This window comes from Dipteris shenzhenensis, chromosome 28 (genome assembly GCF_047967505.1).
Source record: "Dipteris shenzhenensis isolate YYH24624 ecotype China chromosome 28, Dip_SZ_1.0, whole genome shotgun sequence".
Lineage (NCBI taxonomy): Eukaryota > Viridiplantae > Streptophyta > Polypodiopsida > Gleicheniales > Dipteridaceae > Dipteris > Dipteris shenzhenensis.
Window position 1 is genome coordinate 40,861,205 of NC_141623.1, and position 19,197 is coordinate 40,880,401.

The 19,197-nt window shown below is 45.9% G+C and overlaps 1 protein-coding gene across 1 annotated transcript in view; it reads left to right on the top strand.

The window, feature by feature from the left end:
• The window catches only part of LOC147883570 (DNA (cytosine-5)-methyltransferase CMT3-like), a 185,510-nt gene that overhangs the window by 102,275 nt on the left and 64,038 nt on the right, over nt 1-19,197 (top strand). Inside the window, exons 14-19 of the mRNA XM_087399517.1 lie at nt 17,253-17,339; nt 17,420-17,488; nt 17,623-17,709; nt 17,826-17,910; nt 18,430-18,533; nt 18,631-18,732. Of these exons, the coding sequence (XP_087255643.1) occupies nt 17,253-17,339; nt 17,420-17,488; nt 17,623-17,709; nt 17,826-17,910; nt 18,430-18,533; nt 18,631-18,732 (534 nt within the window). The remainder of the gene's footprint in view (nt 1-17,252; nt 17,340-17,419; nt 17,489-17,622; nt 17,710-17,825; nt 17,911-18,429; nt 18,534-18,630; nt 18,733-19,197) is intronic.

Below are 19,197 nucleotides of genomic sequence, written 5' to 3' on the forward strand. Positions count from 1 at the left end.
CCCACCTCTGTCCAGAGCTCAATCATCCACATAAAATCTATCAATCCGTGCAAGGATAGGCATCTACAACCTCCTGTACGACCAAGAAAACAGGAGTGACTACGGCTGAGTGTGGAAAGCATCATCATGCCATGCATCTTTGCCACTGTACTGAAAAAGGAAGGCATCCAAGGATGCTCTCTCTAGGGAATGTAAACCACCTTCCCTACAACCTCTTTTGTCTGTGGTCATTTCAACCATGTTGAAATCACCCCCAATGATCCAAGACTCTGCAATGCATGACCAAGAAATCAGCTCCTTAGAAGACACAGTCCCCTCTTGAATTGGAGGCATAGAGGTTTAAGAAACCAACCTTATGCCCACCAATCAAAAGAATGATCCACTCAACTCTAGAGGACACTCTGATCCCATATCCAATCCCCAAGGGAAGCATTGAAGAAGAAATAGAAATGTAAGTACCTCCGCTGGTGCCCAAGGCGGGTGACCAAAAAGTATGCCCTGAGAGAAGCTTACCTGACTTGGAACAAATCCCTGACATCCAGTTTGTGTTCTTGAATCATGAGAATATCAATGGGGCCCCCAGTAACACCTGGATGAAGTTGGCTACGAATCAACTGCCTACGGCAGCGGTGAGGTACACCTCTGAGGCCCTGAATGTTCCAGCTGACAATCCTCATTGGCGAGAGGAAGAGGTCAGATGAAAAACCCTACCCAACCTGGTAGCGACGGAGATAACCCTCTCTTGGGAAAGAATCCTCCTACCAAGAGGAGGGAAGTCAACTGAGGAAAGCACTCCCACACCTGCAGAAGGGGAAGCTCTATCCACGGTGATTTTCTTTTTTTGGCAAAAAGAGACTTCTATTAAGTATTAAAGAAAAACCGTTAGAGCAAGCTCCATACGGGATACATCATGCAATGCACAAAAAGCTGAAGAGCCAAAAAGAAAAGATTGAGGCTCATAGTGCCATCTCAATCCGGTAGAAACCTCCGAGAAAAAGGGAGAACCCCTCCAAACTCGAAGAAATATAGTCCTTCTAGAAGAGGCTGCCCGTGAAGGGCCTTGCATGCTAGCCCATATAGCTATCAAAGTGTGAACCGTGTCAGTCCAAATACCCATGAACACCTGTGATGGGTGTATTTGGGTGCCATCCAAGGCCTCAGTACATCTGGCTCCAGATGTGCCAAGAGGAAATGCTAGCCAAAATCTCCCAAGAGGTGTCCACTGAAACATGAGAAGCTCTAAAGGGAGTAAGTGGTACATCCTGAAGAGAGCAGGGCTCTATCACCTGCCGGCGGACCGAGAGTGCCCAAGAAGAAGGCTCACCCTCATAAAACACCTGGGGCCCGGTAAGGGATAACCATGCGACCGAGCCCCAAGTCATGAAGAAAGGGGAAGTGTGAAAGATGCTGAGTATCTGAGCAACCCCTTTCCAAATAGTCCTCGCCTGACTGCAGTCCCAAAGGCAATGTCGCACTGACTCCTCTGCAGAATGACATCGAGGACAAGTGGGATCAGCCCCAAAACGTGATCTCCACAGGTTCACTGCAATCCCTCCATGAATAGAAAGCCAAAAGAAAAGAGTGATCTTTCTATTTCTGAGGGATTTCCAGAGCCTCCTCCAAAAATTTCTACGCAAATCTGCGGTGATGAAGAAGCTTTCCCAATGGGGGGCTCTGGAGGGAATCCAACCCCTTCTGTTCAGCTGAAATCTCCTGGTATTACCAACCGTGAAACGAAAGAAGGGAATCCCCCTCTCTCGGTGTCCATGATCAATCCACTCCCACTCTCCTGGGTCCCACTGCAAACATCTAATAGGTGCACCTCCATATAGCCACAACCTCCAGGATCCCAAGGCCAAGAGCAAAGGGTCGGGGTCTAAGTACCACTATAAGCCCGCTCCATGGTCCACAAAACGAGCAATCCTAACAGGCTGAAAGGCAACCTCAAGAAGAATGCCATCCTTGGATGTAGAAAGTAAACCTCCATCCCCAACATCAAAGACCAGTGCGTCTTCCCCGAGACCTCGGAGAGCGATCACCTGTAAAGGAACTGATGTCCTCAAAAAAGCCCCCATCCAAGTGGTGGAAGTAATAGGCAACTCAACTGTCCATTCCACCGGGATGGCTGCATCTATCTGCTGAATCCTGCGTGCTACCCCTCTGAGGTGACTCATGGACTGCAGTCTCTGATCCTCAGGTAGCCTGATAAAAGCTTTCCAAGTGCCTACTGTGTAGCCGGGGCCTCTCTCCCATTTAGACCACTGCATGTAATGGGAAGTGCCCAATGGTTTGGCATGCTTGTCAAGAATACTATCATTCCAAATGAACGGGTGCCTATCAATCTCTTCGATGGTAGAAGGAGAAATCCTTCGAAGAGTGTTATTGAAGCTCCCCCAAGCTTTCAGGATGGCAGTCATGAGAGGAGAGGCAGGAGATATGAGAGGGGCAGAAGTGAAAATCCAGCGAGGGCTGTCCACCCAATCATCTCCCAAGGTTGGTGTGCAAGCCTGAATGCGTCCAAAAAGGAAATCCTTCCAAGATTCCTGCCCAGGCATGAGTCCCCTCACCACCACCTTTGCACTGCAAGTCCGGGTCAATGACATTAAGTCCCCCTTCACATGTAGGGAGAATAATGGTCTCCCAGGCCACCCTTGCTGCAACATCTGCTGTGCCATCAAGTCCACTCCATAAGAAATTCCTGACTGGTCTGATGAGCTGAGTGATGCAATCCCTAGACTGGCACCAGTAAGAACATGTTGGAATACTGAAAAGAAAGAGTAGAGTGGACACAAACTCAGAATACTTGCTTATAGAATGAAGAAGAAAGAGGTCCTTAAGTAGGCACCTCATACAAGGTCACTGACATCACTGATGACCTCAAAGCTCCACAATCATCTCCTCAATCTGCTCCTAGATTCACTCAATCATCCTATGTGGCTTTTCCACCACCTAACTGTGCTTGTGGGCACCTAACTGTGCCTCTAGCACTCACACATAGAAACATAAGGTGTGCCTGAGGCATACACCTTGAGATATCCCAACAAACCCCTCCTCAAGGAAATGCCTCAGGCTATGTCAAGGATACATCTAGTCTCATAGTTTCTCATGCCATCTCATGGTGGTCAAGGATAAATCTATGGCTAGGTTCTCATGCTAGCAAGGGTTCCCTTGGGTGTAAGGTAAACAGAAAGGGATACAAAAAAGACCTTCCAATGGTTATCTCTCCTACATGTACATGCACACAATGTCTGTAGGAGGTACCATGGAACAAAACATACACATGGCCTACATCATAAGGTGACCAGAGGTGTTTACAAAACACACAACACACAACACACAATAATTTATTTTCATTCATTTTGGAGGACTATCCAGGCTGAGTACCTTGACATAAAAAGAGAGATCTGGAGCATACATAGAGATGATTTAAAATGCATAATCTTCATGGGATGCCTCATCTTGTGGAGGCAAAATATCCATGTCAAGGCAAGGTCTTACCACATGGGCAGTGTCTAGTGCCTTATAAGATGGTACTATGATAGAACAAGTGGATCTGAAAGTCATAACCTTCAAGAGAACAATTATCTTGTCATCTCCATAGTTGTGTAGAGAAGCATATCTGACCTTCATCTTTTTCTTGTACTTGGAGTCAAATAAAAGTGCCATGAGAGTGTAGATCTCTGTATTTGCTTCCTTTTTGGCAACCATTGTTTTGGCAATCTTCAATAAGGAAGTCAGGTTGGCATTTTCATCCTTTGTAGCATAACAAGACATTGCTTTATGTTTTGGCTTTTCACATATTTGGCATAAGCAAGCCATGAGAGGCTCTAACCCAAGTATTGGGTAGTGTCTTCTCTCTTACAGGTGAAAAGAACTGAAAGACTTCCAAAATATGAGCACTTAATGTAGCAAATAGTAGTGACTAGATTTTAAACAATGATGCTTCTTCTTACATGCTTCATAGAAGTGGATGAAATAAACATTTTCCAATCAAAACCAGGTCTAGCAAGTCAAAACAAAACTGAATCCACACTTGTACTGAAGTTATTGAAAGCTTCAAAAAACCAGAAATGCTAGAGTAGCATTTTATGTAGCATCATCTTCAAAAACTTGTCCAAAACTGTCAAAACTGAAAAGCTGAACTTGGAGGGCTTGTAGCTCACTCTTCAAAGCAAGGCAAAGAGGGCTTTCTGAAGCAAAAGAAAGCTCATATACCAGAGAAGGTCCAGCACAGAGGTTGGACGAAATGGTGCGCACTTTTGCCCGGGAGAGTTGCTACAAGCTGAAACTGAGTTTTGATGATTTCTCCCTCGTTACTGAACCAAATGACTTGAAAAATGGCTCAAAAACTTCCAGCTCAGAGGGTTTGGGCAATGGTCGTTTGTAGGTGGAGAACCAAGCTCTCAAAGATTTTGGGAAGAAAGATGGAAAATGGAGAAGAAGAAGATGAAGAAGATGATGATGATGTGGCAGAAATGGGCTCAAGGGGGATCAAATGGCTCTGATACCATGTTGGAATACTGAAAAGAAAGAGTAGAGTGGACACAAACCCAGAATACTTGCTTATAGAATGAAGAAGAAAGAGGTCCTTAAGTAGGCACCTCATACAAGGTCACTGACATCACTGATGACCTCAAAGCTCCAAAATCATCTCCTCAATCTGCTCCTAGATTCACTCAATCATCCTATGTGGCTTTTCCACCACCTAATTGTGCTTGTGGGCACCTAACTGTGCCTCTAGCACTCACACATAGAAACATAAGGTGTGCCTGAGGCATACACCTTGAGATATCCCAACAGAACACACAAACCAGGAGGTGGCCAAGAGAACCTGGTTCACTACCACAACTCTAGATGCAAGGTCGAGTTTGGCAGAGCTCCAGAAAAGGAGCTTTTTCCTTATACTTTCTAGTACTAGGGCAAACTGCTGTGCTAGAGAGATGTCCAATCCTACCTGGCATCCCAAATACCTGATAGGAACACCCCTCTGAATCCAGGAAAAACCAATGTCAACTCCCCAGCCTAGAGTGTCCTCATCACTGATCCAAAAGCCAAAGGATTTATGTCAGTTAATGTGTGCCCCTGCAGCTGAGCAAAAAATATCCAAGGCTGTCCGGAAAGAATCAAGTGACTGCGAAGAGGCCTCAATAAAAATAGTAGTGTCATCAGCCAACTCACAGTCAAGAAGCTCCTGCTCCTGTCTCAAGGGCAATCTCAGCCCAAAAAGCTCAGCCTGAGATCTAAGGAAGATACTCATAGCTTCTGCCACAAAAAGAAAGAGGAAGGGGGCTAAAGGGCATCCCTGATGAACTGATCTGGAAATCTGAAACCTGCCACCCCTTACCCCTCCAATCAAAACCTAGCTGTGGGCTGATCTGTAAAGGGAGGCCACCCCTCTGATCCAAGCATTTGAAAATCCAAACAGTAGAAGAGTGCCCTCAAGAAAACCCCAATCTACTCTGTCATAGGCTTTCTCGAAGTCCAGGAGTAGAACTGCTAGCCTCTGCCCCACTCTGCATAGCCCACTCTGTGGCTTCCCAAAAGGAAAAGATATTATAAAAAATGCTCCTGCCATGCACAAAGCCTGTCTGAGTATCATGGATGAGGTCTGGAAGAAGGGGCTGTAATCGGATGCTGATCACCTTGGCAAGGAATTTGTAAAGAGTGCCCAAAAGAGTGATGGGTCTCCAATGGGATACAAAATTCCTGTTGCCACCTTTCGGGATAAGGTGAATGAGTCCCTCGGTCAGTGAGTCAGGCATCTCACCCGAGTCCCAAATGCCCTGCAGGGCTGAAGTAATATGATCACCTTTCATATCCCAAAAGGCTATAAAAAAAGGAGTAAGACCATCGGAACCAGGGCATTTGCCCTTATGAAGGGTAGAGAGAGCAGTCTTGAATTCTGTGTTGGTAAAGCGTGCATCAACTGAGCATAACATCTCTGGGGTGACCAACAGAGGTAAACTCTGCCAAAATTCATCTCTAGCCACATCTCTGGCCTATGAGTTCGGATCTGCGGAAAGTAGGGAGGCATAGAAAGCTGTCGCTAAGTGCATGACGGTTTCCGGATGGGACTGCAAAACGCCGTCAGAGTCAATAAGCTACCTGACACTCTCTCTACTATGTCTGGGACCAAGTGTAGAGAAAAAGTGTTTATTGACTCTCCCTCCCATCTGTATCCAAAAGGACTCCCGTGCATGGAAGGCATACTCTGCTCTCTGATCAAGCAAGGTCTGCAAGTGAGCCCTTGCCGCAGCAAGGCGCTCCTATATCCAAGCATCTGAAGGTCATTTTTGCTCCTCCCTCTGTAGGGCTGCCAACTGCCGGCGGATACCGATCTCTCGCCTGAGTACCTCACCTCGCCGAGCACTAGCAACGAAGTGATAAAAGTCGCTGATATTGGCAAGTGTTGTGGCTACATGTGAAGGACTGGCCACCCCCCCTGCATATGAGAAACCCAGATCTCCAACACTACCTCTATGAGAGTCTCATCCGTGTATAAGGCGTCGGGGATCCTGATACTGTGAGACCGTCCTCTCAGATGAGGCTCTAAGATGGACTAAATTACCGGAAAATGGTCTGAAGTGGAAACACCGGGTGCAATGCAAACTATCCCCTCTCTATCAAGAGCCTAGTCACCCACATAGAATCTGTCAATCCGAGCATGGATAGGCATCTGCACCCTATGGTTCGACCATGAAAACAAAAGTGACTGAGACTGAACAAGAAATGCATCATCTGACCAAACATCTCTGCCACTAAACCTGAACAAGAAGGCATCCCAGGCTGCTCTCTCAAGGGAGTGGATACCACCTTCTCTGCCCCCTTTCTTATCAGAAGGTGCCTCAACCATGTTGAAGTCACCTCCAATAATCCACGAATCCGCAATGTCAGCCCACGAGAGCACCTCTTTCCAAAACAAAACACGGTCCCCTCTGTTGTTCGAAGCATAGAGGTTGAGGAAACCAACCTTACGTCCGTCAATCAGAAGTAAAACCCACTGGGCCTTGGAAGGGATTATGGTACCATGTCCAATGACCAAAGGGAGAATAGAATCTGAAACTGAAATGCATGTACCTCCTCTGGATCCCAAGGCAGGAAGCCAAAAAGTCCGGCCTGAGAGCAGCTTGCTTGACTTGGAGCAATCTCTGACATCCAGTTTGTGTTCCTAAAGAAAAAGAATGTCTAGGGAACCACCTGAAACACCTGGATGGAGCTGATTCCTGATCAGCTATCTGCGACGGTGATGAGGGATGCCGCCCAATCCCTATATATTCCAACTGGCTATCCTCATCGGCGAGACGAAATGGGTTGGAATACCTTACTCGACCTGGTGGTGGAAAAAGAAACCTCTACTGGAGCAGACCTCCTGCCATACACACGAGGTCCAAGGGGAGGAAAGTCCACAGGTGAGAGAGAAAAGGATCTCTCAAGAGGGATGCCGATAACTGGCTCTCCAAAAGTAGAGGGTACAAAATCATCATCTGGGAGGCTAGAGAGGTCCTCCAAAGCGGAAAATGAGTTCTGCTGAGCCAGTCCTCGGGAGGGGGTACGAAGGATTCCTACCGAAGCAAGAAGAGAATGTAAAACCCCCTTCCCTCTGTCCAAAGAGGGAGGCACCTGTACTGGATCCTGATCAAATGGTGGTGCGGACGAGGTGCCAACAACCTGCGCTGCTGAGGAAGGTACAACCTGATCCAAGGGTGGAGTCGAACAAGGCTCCTGAACACTAGTCTCCTCCCGAGGCTCCAAGGGGGTAGCCTCCGAAGAAGTGGAGGAGTGAACTAAGGTAGAGGGCCTAACCGTGACCGGAACCCACCGTGGGCCAGAGGTGGTGCGGGGTGCCAAAGGGACTCGAGTAGCCCTAGGAGGGGGGGGAGCCTGTGTCTGAGGCCGTGTCTGTGGAGTGGCAGGTCCTGCTCCAGCTCTCTGTCGTAAGCTAGTACGAGTTGGTTGCTTTTCGGGCCTCTTTTTCTTCTTCGGGCAATCTCTGGCAAAGTGCCCCGAGGACCTACAAATCCTGCACTGGTCCTGCCGACCTGCAACCTCAAATCTCTGGCAGAAGAAAGACCCATCGGGTCGCTGTAGCATGATGTGGTCATCTGAAATATTGGGGTCCTGGACAATGACCCTAACCTTGGGTACCCCGTCCATCCTGACCGCTTCAGCAGCCGAAGAGGGCTTGCCAGGGAGAGGGGGGATCTCTGCTACCACACCAAACCTCTCGCCAATAACTGAAAGAAGCCGATGATAAAGTGAGGGAAGACCATGGAACCTGATGAAAACAGAAACTCCTTGCTTGTCCTCCTCAACTGGGTCAAATCCTAGTTGAAAAGGAAACAAAAAAATCCTTCTGTAGCCTAGAAGTAGAAACTCGGCCTGTAGCAGGTCTCTCGTGACGTCCGATGAATCTAGGCACACCTGAAAGAAACCCCGTCCCAGCAAACGAACATCCTTGAGGTGGGGGGCGAGGTCCTGAGGAAGCTCGCCAGCATCCAATCTCTAGCTTGTGACCTGGAGGGGTGTGAGCCATGAATTCATGTGAAGAGAGTCGTGGAACACTCATGCTCCAAATCCTTTTGCAACTGCTGCAGCTCGTCTTTTGAAAAAGTGACTGTTCTCGCGGCCGGTGTGAGCGGAGACGGATTGACTAAATGGGAACCCATTCGTCAATCGAGGTGTGTTGGCCGATTCAAACACAAAAAATAAAAACTCCGTCTGCTTTCCTGAAACCCAGGAGACCCTTATAAGAGAATAGGGGTACTCTAGATGAAGGAGTGGGTGAAGGAAGAAGGGAGAGAGAAGAAGAAGCCAAGGAGGAGTCAGCGGCAGCAAGGAGGAGGAGAGGAGAGGAGGGGAGGATAGAGGAGAGGAGTGGAGGAGAGGGGGAGGAGAGGAGTAGAGGAGAGGGGAAGGAGAGAGGAGGAGAGGAGAGGGGAGGAGAGGGGGCCTAGAGCAGGGGAGGAGAGGAGGGGATAGGCTGCAGCCGGGGGGGAGCAGCAGGCTGCAGTGGGGGGGGAGCAGACTGCAGCGCAGGGGGGGGAGGCTGCAGCAGGTAGGAGGGAGGGGCAACGCGCAGGGGAGAGGGCGACGCGGGGGAAGGGGGCAGCGTAGGGGAGAGGGCAGCGCAGGTAGAGGGGGCAGCAAGGAGGGAAGGGAGGGGGCAGCGAGGAGGGAGCAGAAGGAGCAGCAGAAGGAGCGGGGAGAGAAGCAGTAGGAGGAGCGGGGAGAGGAGCAGCAGCAGGGAGGAGGAGCAGCAGGAGGGAAGGGAGGGGGCAGCGAGGAGGGGAGCAGGAGGAGCAGCAGGAGGAGCGGGGAGAGGAGAGCAGCAGTCGAGCAAGGAGAGGAGGGGAGTAGGAGGAGCGGGGAGCAGCAGCGACTCGTTCTAAGATGTTTGCATCCAGCATAATGTCCATGGTGATTTGAACAAGGTGCTCCCCAAGAGTAGAGGGTACAAACTCCTCCTCTAACTCAAACTCCACCATGTCTACCAGAACTGCAAAAGAATTCATGAATGATGCAACTGGTGCAGATGTGCGAAGGATCCCTGCAGATGAAGGAGTAGAAGCTAAAAAGCCCCTTGCCTTTGTCAAGAGGTGAAGAGTGTGGAGCAGACAAATGGGGATGCTGGTGGGCCTCGGCCAAAAAAGTGTCGCTAGCCTGGATATTACCTGTGATGGCAATGGCTGCCCACCCTGGACATGAGAAACCCATATCTACAGGGCTGCCTCTGTAAGGTCCTCCTCTGTGTACAAGGCATCTCGAATCCTGATGCTAGCAGATCGCCTCTCAAGTGAGGCTCTGAGATAGCTAGCACAACAGGAAAGTGGTCTGAAGTGGAAATCCCAGTAGCAATGCATACTGATCCTCCTCTGTCAAGTGCCCAATCATCTACATAGAATCTGTCAATGCGTGCATGAATAGGCATCTATTGCCTCCTGTTCGACCAAGAGAACAGGAGGGACTGTGGCTGAATAAGAAAGGCATCGTTAAACCAAGTATCTCTACCACACTCATGAAAAAGGAAGGCATCCCAAGCTGCTCTCTCCAAAGAGTGAAGTCCTTCTTCTCTACCCCCTTTTTTGTCTGACGGTAACTCTACCATGTTTAGTCACCTCCAATCACCCATGAATCCGCAATGGGGGCCGAGGAGAGTAGATCCTTCCACATAACAACACGTTCCCCTCTAATGTCACAGGTTAAGGAAACCAACCTTACACCCTCCAATCAAGAGAATAATCCACTGAGCTCTAGAGGGAATAATGACTCTGTGTCCAACAACCAAGGGGAGAACCGACTGCGAAACTGAAATAGAAGTGCCCCCCCTGGTGCCCAAGGCAAGCGACCAAAAAGTATGACCAGAAAACAGTTTGCCAGACTTAGAGCAATCACTGGCATCCAACTTGTGTTCCTGGATAAAAAGGATATCAATAGCACCTCCTGTAACACCTGCATGAAGCTGACCGGATCAGCTGCCTACGGTGACGGTGTGGAACTCTGCCTAGGCCCTATATGTTCCAGCTGACTACCTCTTGGGTCTTTTTCTCTTCCTTGGGCAATCTCTAGCAAAGTGCCCAAGGGTCCTACAAATCCTGCACTGATCCTGTCTACCGACAATCTCGATTCTCTCTCGAAAGAGAGAGCCATATGGACGCTGGCGGTCATGTGAGATGTTAGGGTTAGAGACAATGACCCTAACTCGAGGCACCCCATCCGCTCTGACTGCCTCTGCCGAGGAAGAAGGCATGCCAGGAAGGGAGGGAATCTCAGTGACCACTCCGAAAGTGGCTCCGATGGTAGCAAGAAGTCGATGGTAAACTTGAGGAAGACCAGGAAAACTGATGAACAGTGATGTGACGTGACTGTCCTCCTCGACCGTATCAAAGCCCAAGGTGTAGGGCAAAAGAAAAATCCTCCTCAAACCCAAAGCCAGGGGATTAGCTTTGAGAACAAGGGCTGTGGACTCGTGGGAGTCGAAAATCATTTGGAAGAATCCATGTCGCAGAAGTCGAATATCCCTGAGGTGTGGGACGAGATCTCCTAGTAACGCCGCCAACATCCAGTCTCTAGCCTGTGATCTGGAAGGATGTGACCCAAAGATGCGAGCGAATACATGTAGAAATTTTATACTCTCAGTGGATTAATATGCCATTGCCACCAGCGACATCTTTTGGATGATGTGTTTTGCTTGAAACTTGTCCGGGATGAAGACTTCCAGGGTTGAGGGAGTATATGGTGTCTGGTGTTTGGGAAAGGGGTGAGTATATGGAAGAGGTTGCAGTAGCTATAAAGGCAGTATAGTGCTCCATCTTTTTTGCAATCATCTTTTTGGTGCCTCCACGGAGGGTCGAAACTCCGGGCCTTCAGTTTACAAGACTGAAAGAGCAGATGTTCTGAGTCGTGTTGCAAGCAATGGGGAGAAATCCACACATGAGAGTGATACAGTGTGAGTGGTGTGGAGAGTGTGGTGATAGGAAGGAGTGATGCATTGAAGTCCAGCTACATGTGATCCGACTCCATGCCAAAGTGCAGAGAGCTCTGAAAGTGCTTGTCCGCAGGAAAAAGAATGCTCTTCGGATGCAAAGTGAGCTTCTTCAGTAGTGTGTTTGCTTTGTTTCTTTCCAGTTTTGTTGTGGTTGAGTTAGGCCAGGGTGTGGCAGTTGAAGGATTGTAAGGATGGCACATGACTTCCCAGAGTACTGGGGGATGCCGTATGAGAATGCAGTAAGGTTCCTAGAAAAGATGGAATTTACAGCACTTATGAAAGATAGGGCAACCCTTGAGATTTTGTTTCAGATCTTGAATCATTGCTTACAGGGAGATGCAAAAGCATGGCTGCAGACTCAAGTTGCTACCTTCAGGACTGCTCATCCTCAGTAGCAAAATCCGGAGTATACAGTGGTGAGAGGAAGATGTGAATCAGTATTATCTAATCCGATTTGGGAGGTTATGGAGTTTATGGTGTGAAGCTCTTGTTCTAGAGGTACCACATCAAATGATCAAGCGTGATCGTTTTATAGCTGGCCTAAAGCCTACACTCAGATTGAAAGTGGAGCTGAAGAATCTGGATAGTTTTGAAGATGCTGTCAGAGTGGCCAGGGAGAAGGAATGGAAAATCTAGAGACTAAGGCAGCTTGGCATGCAAGAAGAACCTAAGAATCTGATTGGAAGTCTAGAAGTAATAAAGGCTTATGCAGAGAGAGAGCCGGTGTCTGTTCCTATGCAGAATGACTCCCTGAAGAAGGACTTGCATGATGCTGTAGAGATTATGAAGTCACTCGGCCTGAATTGGATGGAGACTGCAAGAAGACAAAGAGGCCGAGGTGTGAAAAATAACAGGAGAGATATGCAGGCCGGGAGTGAAGGAAATTCAGTTGGAATAGGTAGAGGACGGGGATACATGAGCAATGTGAAGTGTTGGAACTATGGAGAGTGGAGATATATCAGCCCTCACTGTTTTAAACCAACAAGAGTAGGTGGAGAAGTTTATCCCGTAATGCAGAAGACGAATGATAGGTCAGGAGACTTTAATGTGGAAGTGGAAGGATGTGCAGCAGTGGTGCAGATCCTAAAATGGAGCCGAGAAATATTATGCTGGTTTATGATATTTTTGAAAGATGGGGGATAGATGCAGTTGGTTCTCTACCCAGAATTGCCAGAGGGAAATGTTATATGTTGACCGCAGTGGAGTACTTATCAAAATGGGTAGAGGTGAAGGCAGTAAAGAGAGTGGATAGCAAAGGGGTTGCTGATTTTATATATGAACACATATGCTGCAGATTTGGGATTCCCCTGGAGTTACTTTCAGATAATGGTCCTGGAATGATGACTAAGATGACTGGAAGCCACACCAAAAACTAGGATTTGGAGATGAATCGAGTTTTGTGGGCATACAAGGTAGCGGTGAAGCATAGACTCAATTCTCTCCATTTCATTTGGTATATGGGAAAGAGGCAATTCTGCCATTGGATGTGGAAATACCAGCTTTGAAATTTTTGGTTGAAGAAGGATATGAGCCTGTAGACAGTTATAGGGAGAGATTACTGGCACTGTAGGAGATGCAGTTAGACAAGGATTTGGCTTTTGAGCATTATGCGAGAGTGCAAATGCGGAGGCAAGGGTTGGAAAATGCAAAAATTAAGAAAAAAGAAATTGAATATGGAGACTTAGTTCTCAGATATAATAGCAAACTGGATAGTACATTTCATACTGCTTTTCAAACCAAATGGAAAGGTCCATACAGAGTGGAGAAGAAATTCAAAAATGGAACTTATCAATTGACTGATTTAGATGGTAAAAAACATAAGAAGAGAGTCAATGGTGTCCGGTTGAAGAAATACTTTGCACGGTTGATGGTAGCACTAAGAGGAGGATCATGAAGATAATGAGCTATGGCAGAACCGGTGGAAGTCAGTACAAAGTGAAGAAAAAGAAAATTTGGATCTTACATATCTTTTTGACTCACTGCTGGATATGAATGTCACAGCAGAAGAAAGGGGTTGCTAGAGATGTGTGGATAAAAATGTAAATATGTTTTTCACTTGTTGCATGCTAATGGCTAGGTGCATAGCTATGTACATAGCTAGTTGGTGGTGGCTTTGAGCTATGGACACTCTCATAAAAGACTCTATACTGATGTAGATATTTTCTTGAGATGGTAGATACTTCTATGGGGACTTTTGGAAAAGGATGAAATGCAATGTGGTTGTACCGAATCTCCAATGCATGGGTATCAAAGTGTGATGGTGTTTTGTTGAGGGATGACATGTGTTCTCATGGTTGTCCCGAGTCATATGTGTATAGTGGCATGAGCATTTTTTGTATTGTCGATGTCATGTAAATCCACCGTGTGTTGGGATTGGGTTCATCATATGTGATAGCCTGTGGAAATAAGCGTTAAATGTTGCTTGAAGGTTATGTGCAAATGTGGTGTGCCTAAGGTTGGAATGTAGGCATTAATAGCCTTGGTCTAAGATTTGAAAGGAGAGTGGAAGAGTGGTAAAAAAGGAAAGCATGACGTGGCTAATTTTCAAAGAAGGAGGCCATGCATGCTACGTAAAGAAGGAAGGGAAGCTTCTCATCGACGAGCTGGCAAGTACGCAAGTTGACAGCAACCAAGAGCGGCTAGAGGTCGAGGATTGCACAGAGAGAGAGGGATACCGGGGATCTTTTCGAAGGAGAAGGGGTCCAGGAGCTTGGGGGGTGGAGAGGAGAACTGTGAGCTACGAGAGGTCCATCGTTGTGCAAGGAGGAAATGATTGGAAGGATAGGCAGAGAGAGAGAGCGGAGAGTTTCTTGTGAAGGAGGCGTGGCTTCTGGTGGGCATATGGTGTAGGCAACAGGGACTCTGACGGTGGCTGGAACCATTTGTGAAAAGGTTGGCGCTATTCTCTGGCATGCAACTTGCTTAGGAAAGAGGTGACAGGCTGTGCTTCGGTCGGGAGCTTTTGGAATCGAAGGGGCTTGCATGGATAACTATGTAGCTACGTGCACCATGAGTAGGAGAAGCCTTAAAGTAGTTCAGAGGAGTGATTGCGGGCTCTGCGTGAGCTTGCAATAAGGAGTTCAAGGCTTGGCCGTGTGTTTTCTCTGTTGGCACTGCTCTCAAATGGAGGACGGCGGGCATGGCATCTCTACTGGGTAGGCAAGTTGAGGAATCAACTGTGGGAGCGCCTGGGGGGTTCCGACTGAAAGAGTAGGTTGTTGCTGGTTGGGAGTTGTTGGACAGAGGCTCGGCGTCCCTACAGCTATGTGGGTTGGGGTGCCTTGGATGAAGGAGAGCATGAGCGCCAGGTCCAGGAGAGAAGCCACGACTCTGGAGTTTCTTGACATGAGGCCGTCTTGTCACGTGAATGAGAGGTTGGGCTATGGCTCTTACTACAGCAGGAGGCTATCATAGCTTAAAAGAAACGGGAGATGGGCTACTGGGCTCTGGCATGGTAGCTGTGAAAAACTGAAGGACCTTGGCAACGAGTGTGTGCGCCAAGATTTATGGGAGAGGAGCTGTGTAACGGCAACTATCTTTGCTTAAAATAGAAGGTGATGGGTATAGCTGTAGGGATCTTGATAGTGGGAGAACTCCTCGGATGGCGAGCTACGACATGAGAGCTTGGCTCACCTCAGATTTATGTGATTCCATGGGAGCTCGTGGACGGCAGACAGTATAACTAATGGGTTGCTTGCTAGTCATAGCTAGCACCTTGTGACTTTGGTGTATAATCTGAGGCGCAGTTCTAAAGCAAATTGTGGCAAAGATAGATGGCTCCTTTGAAGAAAGTTTCGTTGATGAGCATGCGGTAGCATTGGCTAGATCCCATGTACTCACGGTGTATCTAGTGTGGTCTTCTCTCACAAGATATCGGTTGTTGGTCATGCTGAGAAGGCAGATGGTGTCTTGCTCTTACATTGAGCTTGTGATAATTCTCGAAGGCAATGGTTTGGTGACAGAGGATGTCTAAGTTCCTATGAACAGTCCTGTGTGAGACTAGAAGGGCTAAAAGGAGTGATAACCTTGACGTAATTGGAGAAATTCTTTTGGTGTTTGAGATGAGCCATAGGGTGGAGGCTATTATTGTACCATGACATGTGCAGTATGAAGCAATATTCAATGAAGTTACAAAATAGGAGTGGGTTCTTATTCTACAGATAATAGACGAGGTTGCAGCAGGATTGGAGTTTCCCAAGAGCCAATGGCCGAGAGATCTATTTTATGAGATAGCTATGATACCAGAATATGAATTTTTCTAAGACTAGAGTGTAGATATTATATCAAAGTGATTTGAGTGTGGGGTTTGATTCTATAGATATTTTTGTGGAAGGAGATAGAGTGATACTAGTAGAGGATTTACTGGAGGAAATGAAAAAAATAAAAAAATGTATTTTTATTTAAAGGTAGAATCACAGTATGATACAGTGCGCTTCAGCTAGAACTTTCAATTTGAAGAAATCCTCAACTTTGAAGCACAAGGTGTGTGGCACCTACTGTTGTATGTAAATGATGAAGAGTGGCAGAGTGTTGTATTGCCAGCAATGGAAGACCTCCCAGAAGAAATTCTCTGGATGAGTCTTTGTACAGATGTTGAGTTTGATGAGTGGATATAAATACTAAAGGAAAAAGAAATAGGAAACTGTATATTCATCTACTTGATCTTAGAATTGGGCCCGTCTGTGCAGAGCATTGAATTTGGTAATGATGTACATGTAGAAATTTTATACTCTGAGTGGATTAATCTGCCATTGCCACCAGTAGGAACTCTTTTGGATGATGTGTTTTGCTTGAAACTTGTCCAGGATGAAGACTTCTAGGGTTGAGGAAGTATATGGTGTCTAGTGTTTGGGGAAGGGGTGAGTATATGGAAGAGGTTGCAGTAGTTATAAAGGCAATATAGTGCCCTATCTTTTTTGCAATCAACAGTTCATACTTTGATAGCCATTTAGGCTAGCATGCAGGGCCCTTCACGGGCAGCCTCTTCTAGGAGGACTGTATTTCTACATGTTTGGAGGGGTTCTCCCTGTTTCTCGGAGGGTTCTACAAGATTGAGATGGCACTATCAGCCCAAATCCTTTCTTTTTGGCTTTTGAGCTTTTCATGCATTGCATGGTGTATCCCGTATGGAGCTTGCTCTAACGGTTTTCGTTAATACTTAATAGAAGTCTCTTTTTGCAAAAAAAAAAACTTGGGTTGATGGTTGCTGGATGCTATGGGCTTCCACAATTTTGGATCCGAGTTTTCCTTTTGGGACACAGATTGGATGGTACTATCTCATAGGCCAACGAGGCCTACCACAGATGTAATATATATTTCTTTGTTTATTTCTCTCTTACTATTGAGTGGACAAGGTGATCACCCTCCACTAGCACATATGCTGCATTACCATTACCATACACTCATGCTTCACCCATATTCTGAACTGAGACTTCATCATAGTATAAAATTTTATGGAGGAATAAACTTGTGATGTGTTCAAGTTTAATGTACTATTTTGTGCACAATATTGGCAATGAGATATACTGAAGCTCATAATAAATATACAGATGGCTGGATTACACATCCCTGACAAATTTGAGTTCTTACTGAACCAAATCCATTATTGAAGTTTAGTATTCCATCTTGTCAAATGATTTTGTTTTACATCTCATCAATACCCCGTGAATGTATTCCTGTCCTTGCAATCTCTATGAAAGGATGACACGAGTGATTAAGAGAATCAGAACAAAGTGCAAAGGAGGAACTTACTCTGCATGAGTTGTAGGCTAAACTTGGGTTGATGGTTGCTGGATGCTACGGGCTTCCACAATTTCGGATGCGAGTTTTCCTTTTGGGATCCTCTCCACGTGAGGTAAGAAAGTTTAATATTCCCTTCTTGTTTTAACTTCTCATAAATTTTGATGCAAACGACCGTTGATGTCATGACTGCAGGTTCTGCCAGCCTTCCCATTGCCAACACATGATGTAGTTCTTAAAGGATGTGCACCTTATGAGTGGGAGGTATTACTGATCATTCTCATCAGTGAGTGCCTAATAATGATTGAATAGAAACATAATGCTGACAAAAAACATGTTGCCAATTAGATATATTTTTTGGAAACTGAAACCTAAGAATATTATCTTTTAACCTGCAGCGAAATGTTGTTGCATACAAAGAGAATTATCGACCACAGCTTAATCAGGCATTAGTTTTGAAAGATGCAATATCTGATCTTCCTCTGGTGATTCATTTAACTGACTGGAATTAATGCAATTTGAGAAAATGAATGTAGGCATCCTTTCTTTAGAATACAATTTCATCTTCATAGACTGATGGCTGTTTGAATGTTCAAACCAGGTTACAAATACTGAGAAAAGGGAAGAGATGCCTCATATAAACCCTCCCTTAACAGAATTCCAAAAGTTCATACGCTTGCCGAAAGGTCATATTTGTGTTTTAAAACTTATGCACATTGGTTATTATAACCAGAGTTTAATCTGAATATGCTGCTGAATAGGAGCAGGCTATAACTTCCATCTCTGATAAGGATTTACGATCATCAAGCTGAAATATTGCATTGCCACTAAGTGTATGAATTCTTTTATGATAAGAGAAACACAAGAATGACTTAGGTGTTAGACCTGCTGCAAGATATTTCCTTTAATTTTTAAGACAAAAAAATAGTGCTTATACCAAATAACTCGTTGTCTTACTACACTTTTTGAAAATGGGAAAATCTATTTAATGAAAGAGGTAAAACATGATCATATGTTTCACAATTATAGCGGTGCCCAGGAGAACGGCTTAGTGGTTTCAAGGATAAACCTCACAAAGTACAAAAGCTTGTATTCATTGAGATTTATTGTATACATAGGTTTTTCTCGACAATGTATGTGTCCAGCATCTATTGCAAAGTGGTGCATACATTCAACAACTAAGTGTTGTTTGGCTCATTAATCAGATCCCACCGTCACTGGGAAAGCATATGACTCGCTTCAAGATCATCGTCCTTTGGAACTTAACATCGATGACTTTGAGCGCATGACTAGAATACCCAAAAAAAAGGTGCACCCTTACTGCGATCAAATCTCACATAATTAATTGAAACATTTGTAAAGGTTACTGAGACCTTTTGAGAAAGATATGAGAACTTTGTGTGCAGGGTGCCAACTTTCGGGACTTGCCAGGAGTTAAAAAGCTTTCAGATGGAACAGTCAAGCTGGACACCAAAAACATCATCATCCTGCCATCAGGGAAACAACTGGTAAGAACATAATTACTCAACTGAGAACAATAACTTGCCTCGCATCAGATGTTTCAAACTTCTTAATCAGTTATGATTTTTGGATTGTTGTGCATGATTCTAGTTAGCCTTCAAATCCCACGAATCGAAAAAAAAATGACCATGTAGATCACCCTAGTGCAACTGCAATGTATCATTCAAACATGGATTAGAAATCTGACGCTGTAAATAAAAAATTAAGAAATGAACAAAACACAAGTGCACTTCGTTTTCTCAAGCATGGCCTTGGCAATGGTCTGTAGATTGAGCTCCTGCACCCAGACCTTGCCGGGAATCATACCCAAAAACCATGTGATTTAAAGCAGGTTCTTGATTAAAGGGAGAAGTACGCAATGTTTAAATGTGGGGAGGGCAAACTATCTCAGGGTATGGTGCCTCTAGTGGACATCACAGACAAGTTGCTTGTAATCATCTCTCGTCTTCCTT